The sequence below is a fragment of the Geotrypetes seraphini genome, chromosome 2 (assembly GCF_902459505.1).
Source record: "Geotrypetes seraphini chromosome 2, aGeoSer1.1, whole genome shotgun sequence".
Lineage (NCBI taxonomy): Eukaryota > Metazoa > Chordata > Amphibia > Gymnophiona > Dermophiidae > Geotrypetes > Geotrypetes seraphini.
Window position 1 is genome coordinate 6,544,655 of NC_047085.1, and position 13,722 is coordinate 6,558,376.

At 46.0% G+C, this 13,722-nt stretch overlaps 1 protein-coding gene across 2 annotated transcripts in view; it reads right to left on the bottom strand.

Moving 5' to 3' along the window:
• The window catches only part of MTO1 (mitochondrial tRNA translation optimization 1), an 81,531-nt gene that overhangs the window by 51,435 nt on the left and 16,374 nt on the right, over positions 1 to 13,722 (bottom strand). For both annotated transcript variants that reach the window (XR_004538389.1, XM_033934181.1), the window contains exons 4-7: positions 5,433 to 5,632; positions 3,782 to 3,899; positions 2,698 to 2,987; positions 187 to 299 (exon numbers count right to left, since the gene is read on the bottom strand). Coding sequence is in view for 1 of the 2 variants with exons in the window: in XM_033934181.1 (XP_033790072.1) it covers positions 187 to 299; positions 2,698 to 2,987; positions 3,782 to 3,899; positions 5,433 to 5,632 (721 nt within the window). In the remaining variant the exon portion in view is untranslated. The remainder of the gene's footprint in view (positions 1 to 186; positions 300 to 2,697; positions 2,988 to 3,781; positions 3,900 to 5,432; positions 5,633 to 13,722) is intronic.

The following is a 13,722-nucleotide window of genomic DNA, read 5'->3' on the forward strand; positions in this document are numbered from 1 at the left end:
GCATGAGCAAGCAGATTTGGGGGTGGGAAGGGAGGGCCCAAGGGTGGTGTGGGGAGCCCCGGGGGCCCCCCAAGAGTTCTCCATCCATTTCCTGCTGGGGAAATCTAAGCGCCTTCCCCAGTTTCGTCATCATCATACGAGTCATTTGCCCATTACTACGAGTGACATTCCTCATTCATTACTCACCGGGGCCCCCGACTTGTCTCTCTTACATGATTGTTAAGATGAAGATTTTCTTTGATTATTTGCTCAACTTTTGGGGATGTATAAGTCAGATAGCACAACAACTGTTCTTCTGGCTGAGAAGAAAGAAAGGGTTAAGAACATAAGAACTAAATACCTTTCCCCAGTGTAGATCTTGGGCTTTTTAATGTAATGTAATGTAATGTAATTTATTTCTTCTATACCGCTACATCCGTTAGGTTCTAAGCGGTTTACAGAAAATATACATTAAGATTAGAAATAAGAAAAATTCCCTTCCTGTCCCGAAGGCTCACAATCTAACTAAAGTACCTGGAGGGTAATAGAGAAGTGAAAAGTAGAGTTAGAGGAAAAATAAAAATAAAATAAACATTTTAACAAGACAGCATTGATCTAAATACTTTGGAAGGTAGAAGAGAGGAGAGAAAGGAATAGAAGCAGAAGGGAGAGCCGTTGAACAGTAGAATTCTGGAGAAATTTAAATGATAGAAATAGAACAAAACAAAGACAAAAGGCAAAACAATAGATAAGATTAAAGATAAATCATAAGCTGGAAAGAAAAATAAAATAAACATTTTAACAAGACAGCATTGATCTAAATACTTTGGAAGGTAGAAGAGAGGAGAGAAAGGAATAGAAGCAGAAGGGGGAGTCGTTGAACAGTAGAATTCTGGAGAAATTTAAATGATAGAAATAGAACAAAACAAAGACAAAAGGCAAAACAATAGATAAGATTAAAGATAAATCATAAGCTGGAAAGAAAAATAAAATAAAACTTTGTCTTCAATCCACGGTTTCAGCGTCAGTGATGAAGTGGAGCAAGTAAGACAAGACAGACTCTTCTCAGGACAAAGCTTTAGCCCACAATCTGACAAACAGAATCATTGGAAAACAATTACTAAGAAAATGACAGTTCAGCATTCGGAAGGCCACAAGAGATTATTGTGGCTAATCCAGGTCACCAGTACCTGGCCAAAACCCAAAGAGTAGCAACATTCCATGCTACCGATCCAGGGCACGCAGTGGCTTCCCCCATGTCTTTCTCATTAACAGACTATAGACTTTTCCTCCAGGAACTTGTCCAAACCCTTCTTAAAACCAGCCTACGCTATCCGCTCTTACCACAACCACACACCGGATTTACGCGCACTAGCCGAAAATCTACCGCCTGCTCAAAAGGAGGCGGTAGCAGCTAGTGCGTGTGGAAATTTAGCGCGCGTTAGGGCCCTAATGCGTTTTCGTAAAAGGAGCCCTAAAATAATACATGAAAATGAAAAGAAAGAGGGAATTAATATCAAAAAACAAACAAGACTTATCACGGACCAAACTAACACGACATAGGGTAGGATAATACACAGGAGGAGAGGAGGGGAGAACTACAATTTAAAGATAAGACACAAAAGGAAAAAAACATCAAGGAAGAGAGGGGAGAAGAGAAAAGATGGTAAGAGATCAAGAATGGGAGACATCTTGGAAAAGGAAACATAAATTTTGTTCTGATGGGAGGGAATTCCAGATCGTAGGAGCTGTGACAGAAAAAATAGAGGCACGGCGGGTAGCAATAATTTTTAACGAGATTCACTAACCCGAGATCCGTGTCCGATTGCAGGCAGGCCGACAAATTCACTAAAGGCCTGCATGCAAATGGGGGCGACTGCACGGACCGCTGGAGAACGATCCTTGAGCCTGCGCAGACCATCGTCCTTGACTGTCGATGGTCCTTCGTGCCCGTTGCTTCGCGAGCCCGTGCTTTTAACCCTCATGGGCTCACATTGCGGGGAAGGGCAGGTGAGTCGGGGCAGAGGGCAGGGTTTTGGCACAAGTGTCTGGTCCTCGCCAGTCGCTAGTTTTTTGATCAGCCAGCCAGTCGGTGTGCCAGAAGAAAGTTTCGTGAATGGCATCCTTACTGCTTTGCATGCCGATTCCCCTCACTTGCATGATCGGATCGGTACACAGGTTAGTGAATCAGGTCGGAGGGAAATCGGGTCACAAAGGGCTCTCGCTTACTGAATCATAAGAACATAAGCAATGCCTCCGCTGGGTCAGACCTGAGGTCCATCGTGCCCAGCAGTCCAACAGGTCCAGGACCTGCGCAGTCATCCTCTATCTCTACCCCTCTATCCCCTTTTCTTAAACCCCAGTACCGTCCTCTGCCCTATTACGTCCTCTGCCCACAGAGTGTGTGTTGAGACGCAGATCTTAAGTGTTCGAGGAGGCTCGTATGGGATCAGGAGTCAATTCATGAATAATTGCTTCTCCAGAGTGCTGGATGGCTCCGAGTTGTCTACAGACCCCAAAACACGGGAAAGGTTCCTTAGCATTCTTCTAGCAAATTATCAGCTTGGTTTGGGGGCATCCTGTAATTCCTCAGTGCTCAAAAGCCCTCTTCCTCCTGACCATTCTCAGTGGGGCTCTGGGAGCATTATAAGTCCTCCCACCACACTCTATACAGCAAAAATCTCCCCCCCCCCCAACAAATATGATGGTCATTTATACCTGGATCCAGACGGAATCCGAGAGAAAGCTGAATGGCACAGGTGGGATGTCAGCAGTCTGTTTCTTCAGAACAGTAAAATCCACAGAATCCTTTGCAATTCGGGGCGGGGTCCCAGTTTTCAGTCTGCCTATAGCAAACCCCAAATTCTCCAGGGTCTGAGCAAGTCCGACAGAGGGTTGATCTCCCAAGCGTCCAGCTGGGACCGACTTCAGTCCAATCCCAACCATTCCCCGAAGAAACGTGCCGTTTGTCAGGACGACGCTCCCCGCGTGCAATTTGCTTCCATCCCCTACAGAGAAATTGACACCACCATATAGCGCCTGAGGTTCGAGGGTTCGGATACAATTCAAATTTCTATTGCTCACCTAGGAATCTTTTCACTCTCGAACTGTAACTACAATCATCTGGTACGCAGTGGACCCACCAATACTTGAGCGCATCTTCCACCTACTGCTCATGCCAGTCTCGGCTCCCTGCAACCAGGAAGTAACATCAGAAGGGAGCTGGGGTTACTGCGAGCAGCAGGTGGAAGATGCTGCTTGTGCTGGGGGAAACAGAAAGGAAGAGAAATGCCGGCGCCCCTGCGAAGACAGCACCAAGGGCAGTCTGCCCCCCCCCCCCCCCACTGCTAGTACGTGAATTTTATTTTTTTATTTATTTTAGAATAACTAATATCAGAAGCAGGAAATAAACTCAGGTGCAGGTTTTAACAGTACAGCAGACTCTCAATATTCACGGGGGGTTAGGGGCAGAGCCGGCCCGCGAATACTGAAATATCGCAGATAACTTTCAGGACCGGTTTTGACCCAAGCCCGCCTCCCTCCTGCGTCCCGGATCTTCCCCAGACCTTACCTGGTGGTCTAGCGACGATGCGGGGCAGGATCGATCGTCCTACTCTCCTGCCCCGTGCAGAGCTGTCATCAAAATGGCTGCCGTGAGTTCCCATTGTAGTGTCAAGACCAGGTAAGGTCTGGGGAAGGTCCAGGATGCAGCGTTCTTAAAAATAAATCGCAAAGAACCGAATCTGCAGGTACTGAAACTGCGGATTTGGAGGGGGTACTGTATTCCAAAGTGCATACATACCAAGAATAACTCCGGTAACTCTGCATTTTCCAGGATACTGCTGCTCTGGCTCTGTTATGAGAAGATCTTCCACTGATCCTTCCCGGACCGTAAGATTGGGTGTGCTCAGGATTTCTTTCTGCGAAGAAAGGACTCACTTCATTCTGATTCTGGGTGGAGAGCAACCCCCACTTGGAACAAAATCAACTTAAATTATAACCAAACCACAGTCCTACATACTGCTCTTACCGATTCCCACCCAATCACCCTCAACTGACCGCAGGTACACCTGCTCAATATCCACTCTCCTGCAATTCTCCTCAGGTAAACTCAGTTTCATGATAGTCATTCACAAGGTATGTGGTCAAAGCACTGTGGGGGAGCACGCTAGGCAGTTACAGCCAGATTCTACAAACGGCGCAGGTATCGGTGGCCGCTGATTGCACATCAATCAGGCAACAGCGCCATTTGTAGAATCGTGGCTACCTCAAACATTAGTGCTGGAAAAGTAGGCAAGGGTTCTCAAGGGGCCTAGGGGATCTGGCCAATCAGAATCTTAGGCCACTCCCAGTGCATCCCAGAATGCACTGGGAAACGGGCTTAAGATTCCAGTCGGCCCAGGTGCCTAAGGCCCCTCCTACAGGAGAAGCCAATCAGGCCCTTAGGCCCCTCCCTGGTGCATCCCATGATGCATTGGGAAGGGACAGGCCTGCCATTGCAGCAGAGGCGGGCGTGCTGGCCAGACGCAGACAGGAGCCGTCCGTCCAGCCTTCGATTCAAAGTTAGGGGTTCTGGGAGGGGTCCTGGTGGGGGTGGGGGGTCCAGTTTGGGTTAGGAGGGTCCTGGGGGGATGAACTTTCGGGGGGGGTTCCGGCAGAAGGGATCATCTCTCCAGAAGGGGCATCCATCCTGCTGGCAATGTACTGTATAGGGGGGGTGAGGGGAGTCAGCAAAGGGACTGGGTATCCGTCCTGCCTCCGATGATTGGGGGGTTTCACAGGGTGTTGGCAGGAGAGATTGGGCATTCCTCCTGCTGAAATTGTTTGGGAGTGGGGGAGGTTGAAGGGAAGAGGGTTACGGCAGGGGAGATTGGGCATCTCTGCTGCTGTGATCGTTTTGGGGGGGGGGAGTTCCAGCAGGAGAGAATGTGCATCTTTCCTTCCGGGGAACATTGGGGTGGGTTTGGGGGTGCCGGGTAGGAGGGACTGGGTATTCAAATTGCCATGCGAAGTTCAGGGGGGTGGGGGTTCCGGAAGGAGGGATTGGGCATCCCTCCTGCTGGTAGTCTTCGTGGGGGGTGGGGACAGGTTGCCACTAAACTTATCGCAGCAGGGAGATCCTTTGTCGCGATAAGATCAGCGGCAACCCGATTCTCTAACTAGCGTCTGTAACATGGACGTCAGTTAGAGAATCGGGTTCTTTTAGGTAGGTTTAGGCGCGATTCTGTATAGGATGCCCATGTGCGATTCTCAAAAGCCGCACGTCCTATACAGAATCCAGGCCTAGATGTCACCCTTAAGCGGTGACCACGACTCCCTACCCTCCTATGGATAGGAATGCGTCCTCCCTCAACCTCTCCACCACTAGCCAATTCAGGGATTATGCTGAGATCTTCCAGCACTTTCCACCCGAGTCACAGGGGCAGCCCCATCTCGCTCATCCGACTTCTCACCTGCATTTCCCTTTTGTAGAGTTTCCGGTCAATCTGTGCTCGAAGTCCCCACACGGCTGGTCCTTTACAACGATTCAGTACCTTATAGTGAATCCCAGACTTATCACAGATCCGAGCACAGAGTCCATCCAGGGCGTCCACTTCTCTCATCAAATGCCCTTTCCCAATGCCTCCAAACGACGGGTTACACGACATCTGGCCTAAAGAGAATACAACCATCTCTCTTTACTCTTAGCTCCATACCTAAGAGTGACGCCTGATCCCGCTACAATAAATTCCCCAAGATTTCTTCATTAATATTCAACAATGGGGAGACGTGTAAGGAATTGGATGTTAACTCCACTGCTGACTCTCTCTACAGCTCACAAGCTGCCAAGTACATTCATGTTAGGGAACCAGAGAGGCATTTTTTCTCTTTCTTGTTCCATAAACAGTGCTGTAAGTTAGGTGGTGGTACGCGCCCTACCTCTGCCTAACTTGTTTTAATTGGCTTCACCCTCTCTTTTACCATGACCTATGGACATAAGAACATAAGAATAGCCTTACTGGGTCAGACGAATGGTCCATCAAGCCCAGTGGATGGTTCTCACGATGGCCAATCCAGGTCCCTAGTGCCTGGCCATAACCCAAGGTATAGCAATATTCCATGCTACCAATACGTGTTGGCGTTTAGTGCGCCTTAGTGCGGTAATTGACTGCATTGTTTAAAATCAATTAAAAACTCATTTAAAAAGTGGGTGTTGGGAGACGTCTACGGTGTAGGCACTAGAATCGTGTCCACAGCAAAATGAGATCTGTTTACAAAACATTTCCTATACCACTGCGGTTTATGCCCCAAGTAAACATGCAAATAAAAGCACGACTCTAGAAACAATTGAGAATAAATAAGAGCTTTTTAAGTGGTTAAGAAGCCGTGACTGAAGGAATGAAGTGATTAATGGAAATGTTTTCTGTATATGGTTTTGTTTTATATTGGGGGGGTTGTGTTTTTATTTTAGGATTATGTTTGGGGGGGGGGGGGTTCCTGTAATCCGCTTAGTAATAAGCGGAATATAAGTTTTTTTAAAATAAATTTTAAAAAATAAATTGGTCAACACTGCTACAAAATCTTCACTATAATGACACTTCCTCACAGATAATTCCAAAATCCTACACTACAAAAGTTTTACCACCTTATGAAGCTTCATCAAATCAGATTCACTTTTGGATGTTTTGAGGAACAAGTTCCATAACCAACAGTCTCCCCAAATTATTAGCTGGAAACCCAACAAACCTCAGGCCTCAGAGTATAAAGTAGACGGAACCCATTTCACTATGTGAAACTGCCCAGGAAACCAGTGTAACTTTATTAACTAACAACTACAGAACAGGACAATCTGAGTGTGTACAACACCTGCTAAACGAATCACTCAATGACATGTGAACTACACAACAGCTTGGCACCCTCCCCAAAAAAGTTCAAAACCTCCAACACACCCTTGGTGATACTGAGGGAGCTTTTCCATCACTGGTCATAAAAAACGTTCTCTCTCAAGTCTCCAGTAAGGGCTCACAATGTACTATTCTCAACAACACCCAAGGACCAATCCAATTTCTAATTGATCTAATTGAACCCTTCCAGGCTTAGCGCATAAAACATCTTACAATATCGGATATCTTTCCACTATCCGTGCTTCCGTGGGGGTTCCAATTTTAATTCCTGTAAGGATTCTATAATGATCTCCAGCAAGACTACCAGATTAAAAAGGCAGCACACCGCCGGGTCTTCTCCCCTGGTCCAAGGCCGCCATAGACTGCCAACTGGTGGCCCCAGCCAGAGACCCTGAATCCTCCAAAATAGTAGATTTACATTGAGGAAGTAAAGTCATGGACTGTGACTCCCCAGCGTTTCTCTAACTGGACCTCTTATTCCTGCGGATGAACCTACAGCTAAGGGACCGCGCTCAGAGAAGGCAACCACAGGCAGAGCCTGATCATTTAAATAGGTTTTGAAGATTAAACTTACAAAATTTGGGGGTAAAGCCATGAACAGAAAGCTCAGAGGACACCTACGGGGACTCGTCTCTTTGTAGGCACAGAAACGTCTGCACATCTGTGTTTCGCCAAATACACCGAGTCGCTAATCAGGGGCTCTAGGAGAGATTTTTCACCCACAGAACAAGCCATCTGCAACTCCATCGCCCTACAGGTACCACAGGGGGCTTAGCCCAGCACCCCCCTCCCCCCATGTGCCCCACAGCACGTGAACACAGATGCTACTCAGCTGGCCATCCAGCACAAATCTGGAATGAATCATTGATAAAACAGCCCGAGGAGTCCATTCCCATTGATTTTAATTCAAGTCGGGGTGTTTTGAGGCAGATGGAGGCTTTTAAACTCAAATTGGGAAAACCAAGGCGGCACTGCAGAAGTTTTGGCACCAAAAATAGCCCAGGAGAGCTACATCAAAGCTCAAAAAATTCAGGAAAGGGGTTTTTGGAAGTGGGGGGCCCCTCAACCTGGCCCTAGTAACCCCCAAAAATGAAATTAGAGACCCCCCCTGACATCTCCCATAGAGGGCAATGGACTATACGCACAGTTGTGCTGTACCTCTGGAGAAGAGAACTGCCTGAGACAAACATGTAAAAATAATCCAGAGCAGTGGCGTACCTAGGGTATGTGGCACCCGGGGCCCATAATTTTTTGATACCCCCCCCCATGTAATAAAATATTTTTTGTAATAACCATGAAACTGAATAAATGGTCATAATAGAAACAGGCAGTGAAAATTTTCTTTTATTGAACCTCATATATGTAACCATTATTCCAAACATAACATAACATAAATTATGTCTGAATTGTCATGACATTAGAAGTACATAAGGAATAGTTGCAGGTGATGCTTGGGACAGTTCTGATTGTGTTAGTTCGGTTTTATGTGTTTTTTGAATAGAAGGGTTTTTATTTCTTTTTTTAAGGTTTTGTAGTCTGTGGTCGAGGTCAATAGGTTGTAGAGTTGGGGGTCGAGTGTTAGGAGGTTGTCGAACTGTTTTTTTCTTTTGACGTTTTTGGTTGGAGGGTGTGTGAATGGTGCGTGAGTTCTCCTATGTCTGGTTGAGGTGGATTGAATTATTTAGCTGAAGAAATTAGTTACCCCCCATTCCACATACATTAATTCTCTTCCATTTTTGTTCCCATTATAAAAAACACTGATAAGTTCCCAGAAAAAAAATACATTAAAATAAGAAGTGAAAACAAAGGCCCCTACAGATGAGAACATAACATAAGAATAGCCTAACTGGGTCAGACCAATGGTCCATCATGCCCAGTAGCCCATTCTCATGGTAGCCAATCCAGGACACTAATACCTGGTCAAAACCCAAAGAGTAGCAACATTCCATGCTACCGATCCAGGGCAAGCAGACACTTTCCCCATGTCTTAATAACAGATTATGGACTTTTCCTCCAGGAATTTGTCCAAACCTTTCTTAAAACCAGCTACGCTATCTGCTTTTACCATAACTTCTGGCCACTTCATTTTTAAGCTGAGATCTTTCCTTCCAAACAGAGACTTTGCTAGATGTCAAATACAGCACAAGGTAACTTCACACGGATTTAGCTGTGCAGGAAATGTGAATCTCCTCATACACCCACCATATAGTGCAAAAATGTGCAAAGGTCTGTTTTTTCTTTCGATCACTACATAGACTAATGCCACACAAGCAGCGCTGTTACAAACATATTCTGTAGGTCAGTGCTAAGGTTAACAAAGTTTCCTTCCTTGGACCAGAAGGAGATACTGACAAACCACTGGAAGAGATCCCAAAACAAATACCCAGGAACAACACCCAAAGACCCACTCAGTGTGTGAACCAGTTGAGTGGAGTGGACTAAATGGGGGGTGGAAATGGGCCCAGAGTTTGCTCAGCAAAATTTCCCAGATCACCTCTTCCTCTCAACACATTGACACGCTGCCACCACCACCACTAGGAACACCTCACCAGGTAGGCCAGCAATACTATAAACTTTATAAAACACATTATTATATTTTCTTATAAAGCACATACTTTAACTGAACTCTCTGACATCCTCAGCCTTTCCATTCACAAAAATAGAAGAAAGAAAAGTTCCCATTTCCTGCTGTCTCATGTCCCCGGCCTATACAATATTTTTCTTCTGCAGAGTGCAGACCCTTCAAAAATCTGACCAAATCCTCATTTCACTTGCATTATAAAGTACTGAGGATGCCATCTCTCCCCAATCCCAGGTCCTAAAGTCTAAGACAGTAGCGCAAACTAGTGCTGCCAGATTCAGGAAAAAAAAATTCGATTCGATTCAGCCTATTGAATTGGTTTATCGATTCGATTTTCCTGCCCAATTAGGTGTTTTTTTCAAACATCCTGGTGGGTTTATTTTATAGCTTTTTGACCCCCCTTTGGCTTCTCTCCTTTTTTTGTCTCCCTCTGCAGATCCACCTTTTCTTAACTACCCTTTCATCCAGCATCTCTCCCTCCTTCCCCACCACCCCAGGGTCCACCATCTCTCCCTTTCTTTTCCCAACTACCCTCCTAACCAGTATCTCTATTCCCCCCCTCCACACCATCCCTTGTGTCCAACTTCTCTCCCTTTCTGTTCCTTCCCTCCCTAAAACCCATGTCCATCATCTCTCTCTCTCTCCTCTATTTTCAGACCCATTATTTCTTCCTACCCAAAGTCCGGCATATGCACGTCTCTTTGAACCCCTCCTCCTTCCCTCCGTGTACTTCTACACCAGGGCCCCCCCTCCCCTGAAGGCCTGTCCCCCCCTTAAAGGTCTGCATCCCACCCCTGAAGTCCTGTCCCCCCCCTTGAAGGCCTGTCTACCTGCTCCCTTTGAAGACCTGCTCCCCCTGAAGGCAAAGGACTCGGGTCAGTTTAAGAGCCGGGGAGGAAAGTTGCTTGGCTCCTCGGTGGGGGCGCTGAGCGGCCGCGATCCCTCTCCTCCGAGACCCCCCCTCCCCCGGCCGCCCGCTCGCTCGCTCGCCCGCTGGCCCACTGGAGGAACAGAGATCGGCGGCTGGCTGCGGTCCCGGCTTGTGGAGGCATCGGCAGCTGGTGACGTAAGCGCGCATGCGCACTCCTACCTAAGGTGCCTTACATCTCACGTAAAACGGAAGCACGCAGATGGGAGTGCGCATGCGCGGCCTAGCATTTTATTATATTAGATTTTACATTTGACATTCTTTACAAGTCAAAAGAAGAAAAAATACAATGATGTAAACTGAAAAAGAAAAGTTTCAAATTACATACAAGGTGTATCATTATTAGTCGTCAATATATCTGAGACGAATAAAGTGAGATTTAACGAGAGGAAAATAAATATCAGGAAAACTAAAGAGGAGGCCTGACTGCCCTTGAACATTCCTCAAGACTCAATAGTAGGCAAAGGTTGCTCTCTAGTGGAAATTAACTTAGACAACTTCTGTGCTTCATAAAAATCATCTCTCTTACCTCTATATGTCAAAACGCACTTACAGGGGTATCTTAGAACAAAAGTTGCCCCTTGCCTGAGGTCGCAAAATAAGAAACTGTTTCCTTCTCCTCCGAGTAGGACGAAACACATCTGGATACATCCCTAATAATAAAACCCTAAGCGCGCTTGCGCACTCCTACCTGCGTGATCCCTGCCTCCGTGATCAGTAACTCCATGGCCGGCAGAGAAATGTTAGTGCGGGTTTGGCGCGTGCGCGTTCGGTTTACTTTATCCAGCAGCGGTTACTATGTGCCGGTTGCCCGTGATTAAAAAAAAAAAAGTAGGTGGGAGCGAAAGACACACACAGAAGGGCTACTGCTGGACAGAGGTGGTGGTGGACAGCCGAGGAGAGAGAGAGACAGAAAGAAAGAAAGACAGATAGATAGCAGCCAAGGAGAGAGAGAGAGAGAGACAGAAAGAAAGAAAGACAGATAGACAGCAGCCAAGGAGAGAGAGAGAGAGAGACAGAAAGAAAGAATGAAAGAAAGACAGATGGACAGCAGCCAAGGAGAGAGAGAGAGAGAGAGACAGAAAGAAAGAAAGACAGATAGACAGCAGCCAAGGAGAGAGAGAGACAGAAAGAAAGAAAGACAGATAGATAGCAGCCAAGGAGAGAGAGAGAGAGACAGAAAGAAAGAAAGACAGATAGACAGCAGCCAAGGAGAGAGAGAGAGAGACAGAAAGAAAGAAAGAAAGATAGACAGCAGCCAAGGAGAGAGAGAGAGAGACAGAAAGAAAGAAAGAAAGAAAGACAGATAGACAGCAGCCAAGGAGAGAGAGAGAGAGACAGAAATAAAGAAAGAAAGACAGATAGATAGCAGCCAAGGAGAGAGAGAGAGAGACAGAAAGAAAGAAAGAAAGAAAGACAGATAGACAGCAGCCAAGGAGAGAGAGAGAGAGAGAGACAGAAAGAAAGAAAGACAGATAGACAGCAGCCAAGGAGAGAGAGAGAGAGACAGAAAGAAAGAAAGAAAGACAGATAGATAGCAGCCAAGGAGAGAGAGAGAGAGAGACAGAAAGAAAGAAAGACAGATAGATAGCAGCCAAGGAGAGAGAGAGAGAGACAGAAAGAAAGAAAGACAGATAGACAGCAGCCAAGGAGAGAGAGAGAGAGAGACAGAAAGAAAGAAAGAAAGAAAGACAGATAGACAGCAGCCAAGGAGAGAGAGAGAGAGACAGAAAGAAAGAAAGACAGATAGACAGCAGCCAAGGAGAGAGAGAGAGAGACAGAAAGAAAGAAAGACAGATAGACAGCAGCCAAGGAGAGAGAGAGAGATACAGAAAGAAAGAAAGACAGATAGACAGCAGCCAAGGAGAGAGAGAGAGAGAGAGACAGAAAGAAAGAAAGACAGATAGATAGCAGCCAAGGAGAGAGAGAGAGAGAGAGAGAGACAGAAAGAAAGAAAGACAGATAGATAGCAGCCAAGGAGAGAGAGAGAGAGACAGAAAGAAAGAAAGACAGATAGACAGCAGCCAAGGAGAGAGAGAGAGAGACAGAAATAAAGAAAGACAGATAGACAGCAGCCAAGGAGAGAGAGAGACAGAAAGAAAGAAAGAAAGAAAGACAGATAGACAGCAGCCAAGGAGAGAGAGAGAGAGATGGAAAGAAAGAAAGACAGATAGATAGCAGCCAAGGAGAGAGAGAGAGAGACGGAAAGAAAGAAAGACAGATAGATAGCAGCCAAGGAGAGAGAGAGAGAGACAGAAAGAAAGAAAGAAAGAAAGAAAGACAGATAGACAGCAGCCAAGGAGAGAGAGAGAGAGACAGAAAGAAAGAAAGAAAGAAAGACAGATAGACAGCAGCCAAGGAGAGAGAGAGAGAGAGACAGAAAGAAAGAAAGAAAGAAAGAAAGACAGATAGATAGCAGCCAAGGAGAGAGAGAGAGAGAGACAGAAAGAAAGAAAGACAGATAGACAGCAGCCAAGGAGAGAGAGAGAGAGACAGAAATAAAGAAAGACAGATAGACAGCAGCCAAGGAGAGAGAGAGAGAGACAGAAATAAAGAAAGACAGATAGACAGCAGCCAAGGAGAGAGAGAGAGAGACAGAAAGAAAGAAAGAAAGAAAGACAGATAGACAGCAGCCAAGGAGAGAGAGAGAGAGACGGAAAGAAAGAAAGACAGATAGATAGCAGCCAAGGAGAGAGAGAGAGAGACGGAAAGAAAGAAAGACAGATAGATAGCAGCCAAGGAGAGAGAGAGACAGAAAGAAAGAAAGAAAGAAAGACAGATAGACAGCAGCCAAGGAGAGAGAGAGAGAGACAGAAAGAAAGAAAGAAAGAAAGACAGATAGACAGCAGCCAAGGAGAGAGAGAGAGAGACAGAAAGAAAGAAAGAAAGAAAGAAAGAAAGAAAGAAAGACAGATAGATAGCAGCCAAGGAGAGAGAGAGAGAGAGACAGAAAGAAAGAAAGACAGATAGATAGCAGCCAAGGAGAGAGAGAGAGAGACAGAAAGAAAGAAAGAAAGACAGATAGACAGCAGCCAAGGAGAGAGAGAGAGAGACAGAAAGAAAGACAGATAGACAGCAGCCAAGGAGAGAGAGAGAGAGAGAGACAGAAAGAAAGAAAGAAAGACAGATAGACAGCAGCCAAGGAGAGAGAGAGAGAGACAGAAAGAAAGAAAGACAGATAGACAGCAGCCAAGGAGAGAGAGAGAGAGAGACAGAAAGAAAGACAGATAGATAGCAGCCAAGGAGAGAGAGAGAGAGACAGAAAGAAAGAAAGAAAGACAGATAGATAGCAGCCAAGGAGAGAGAGAGAGAGACAGAAAGAAAGAAAGAAAGACAGATAGACAGCAGCC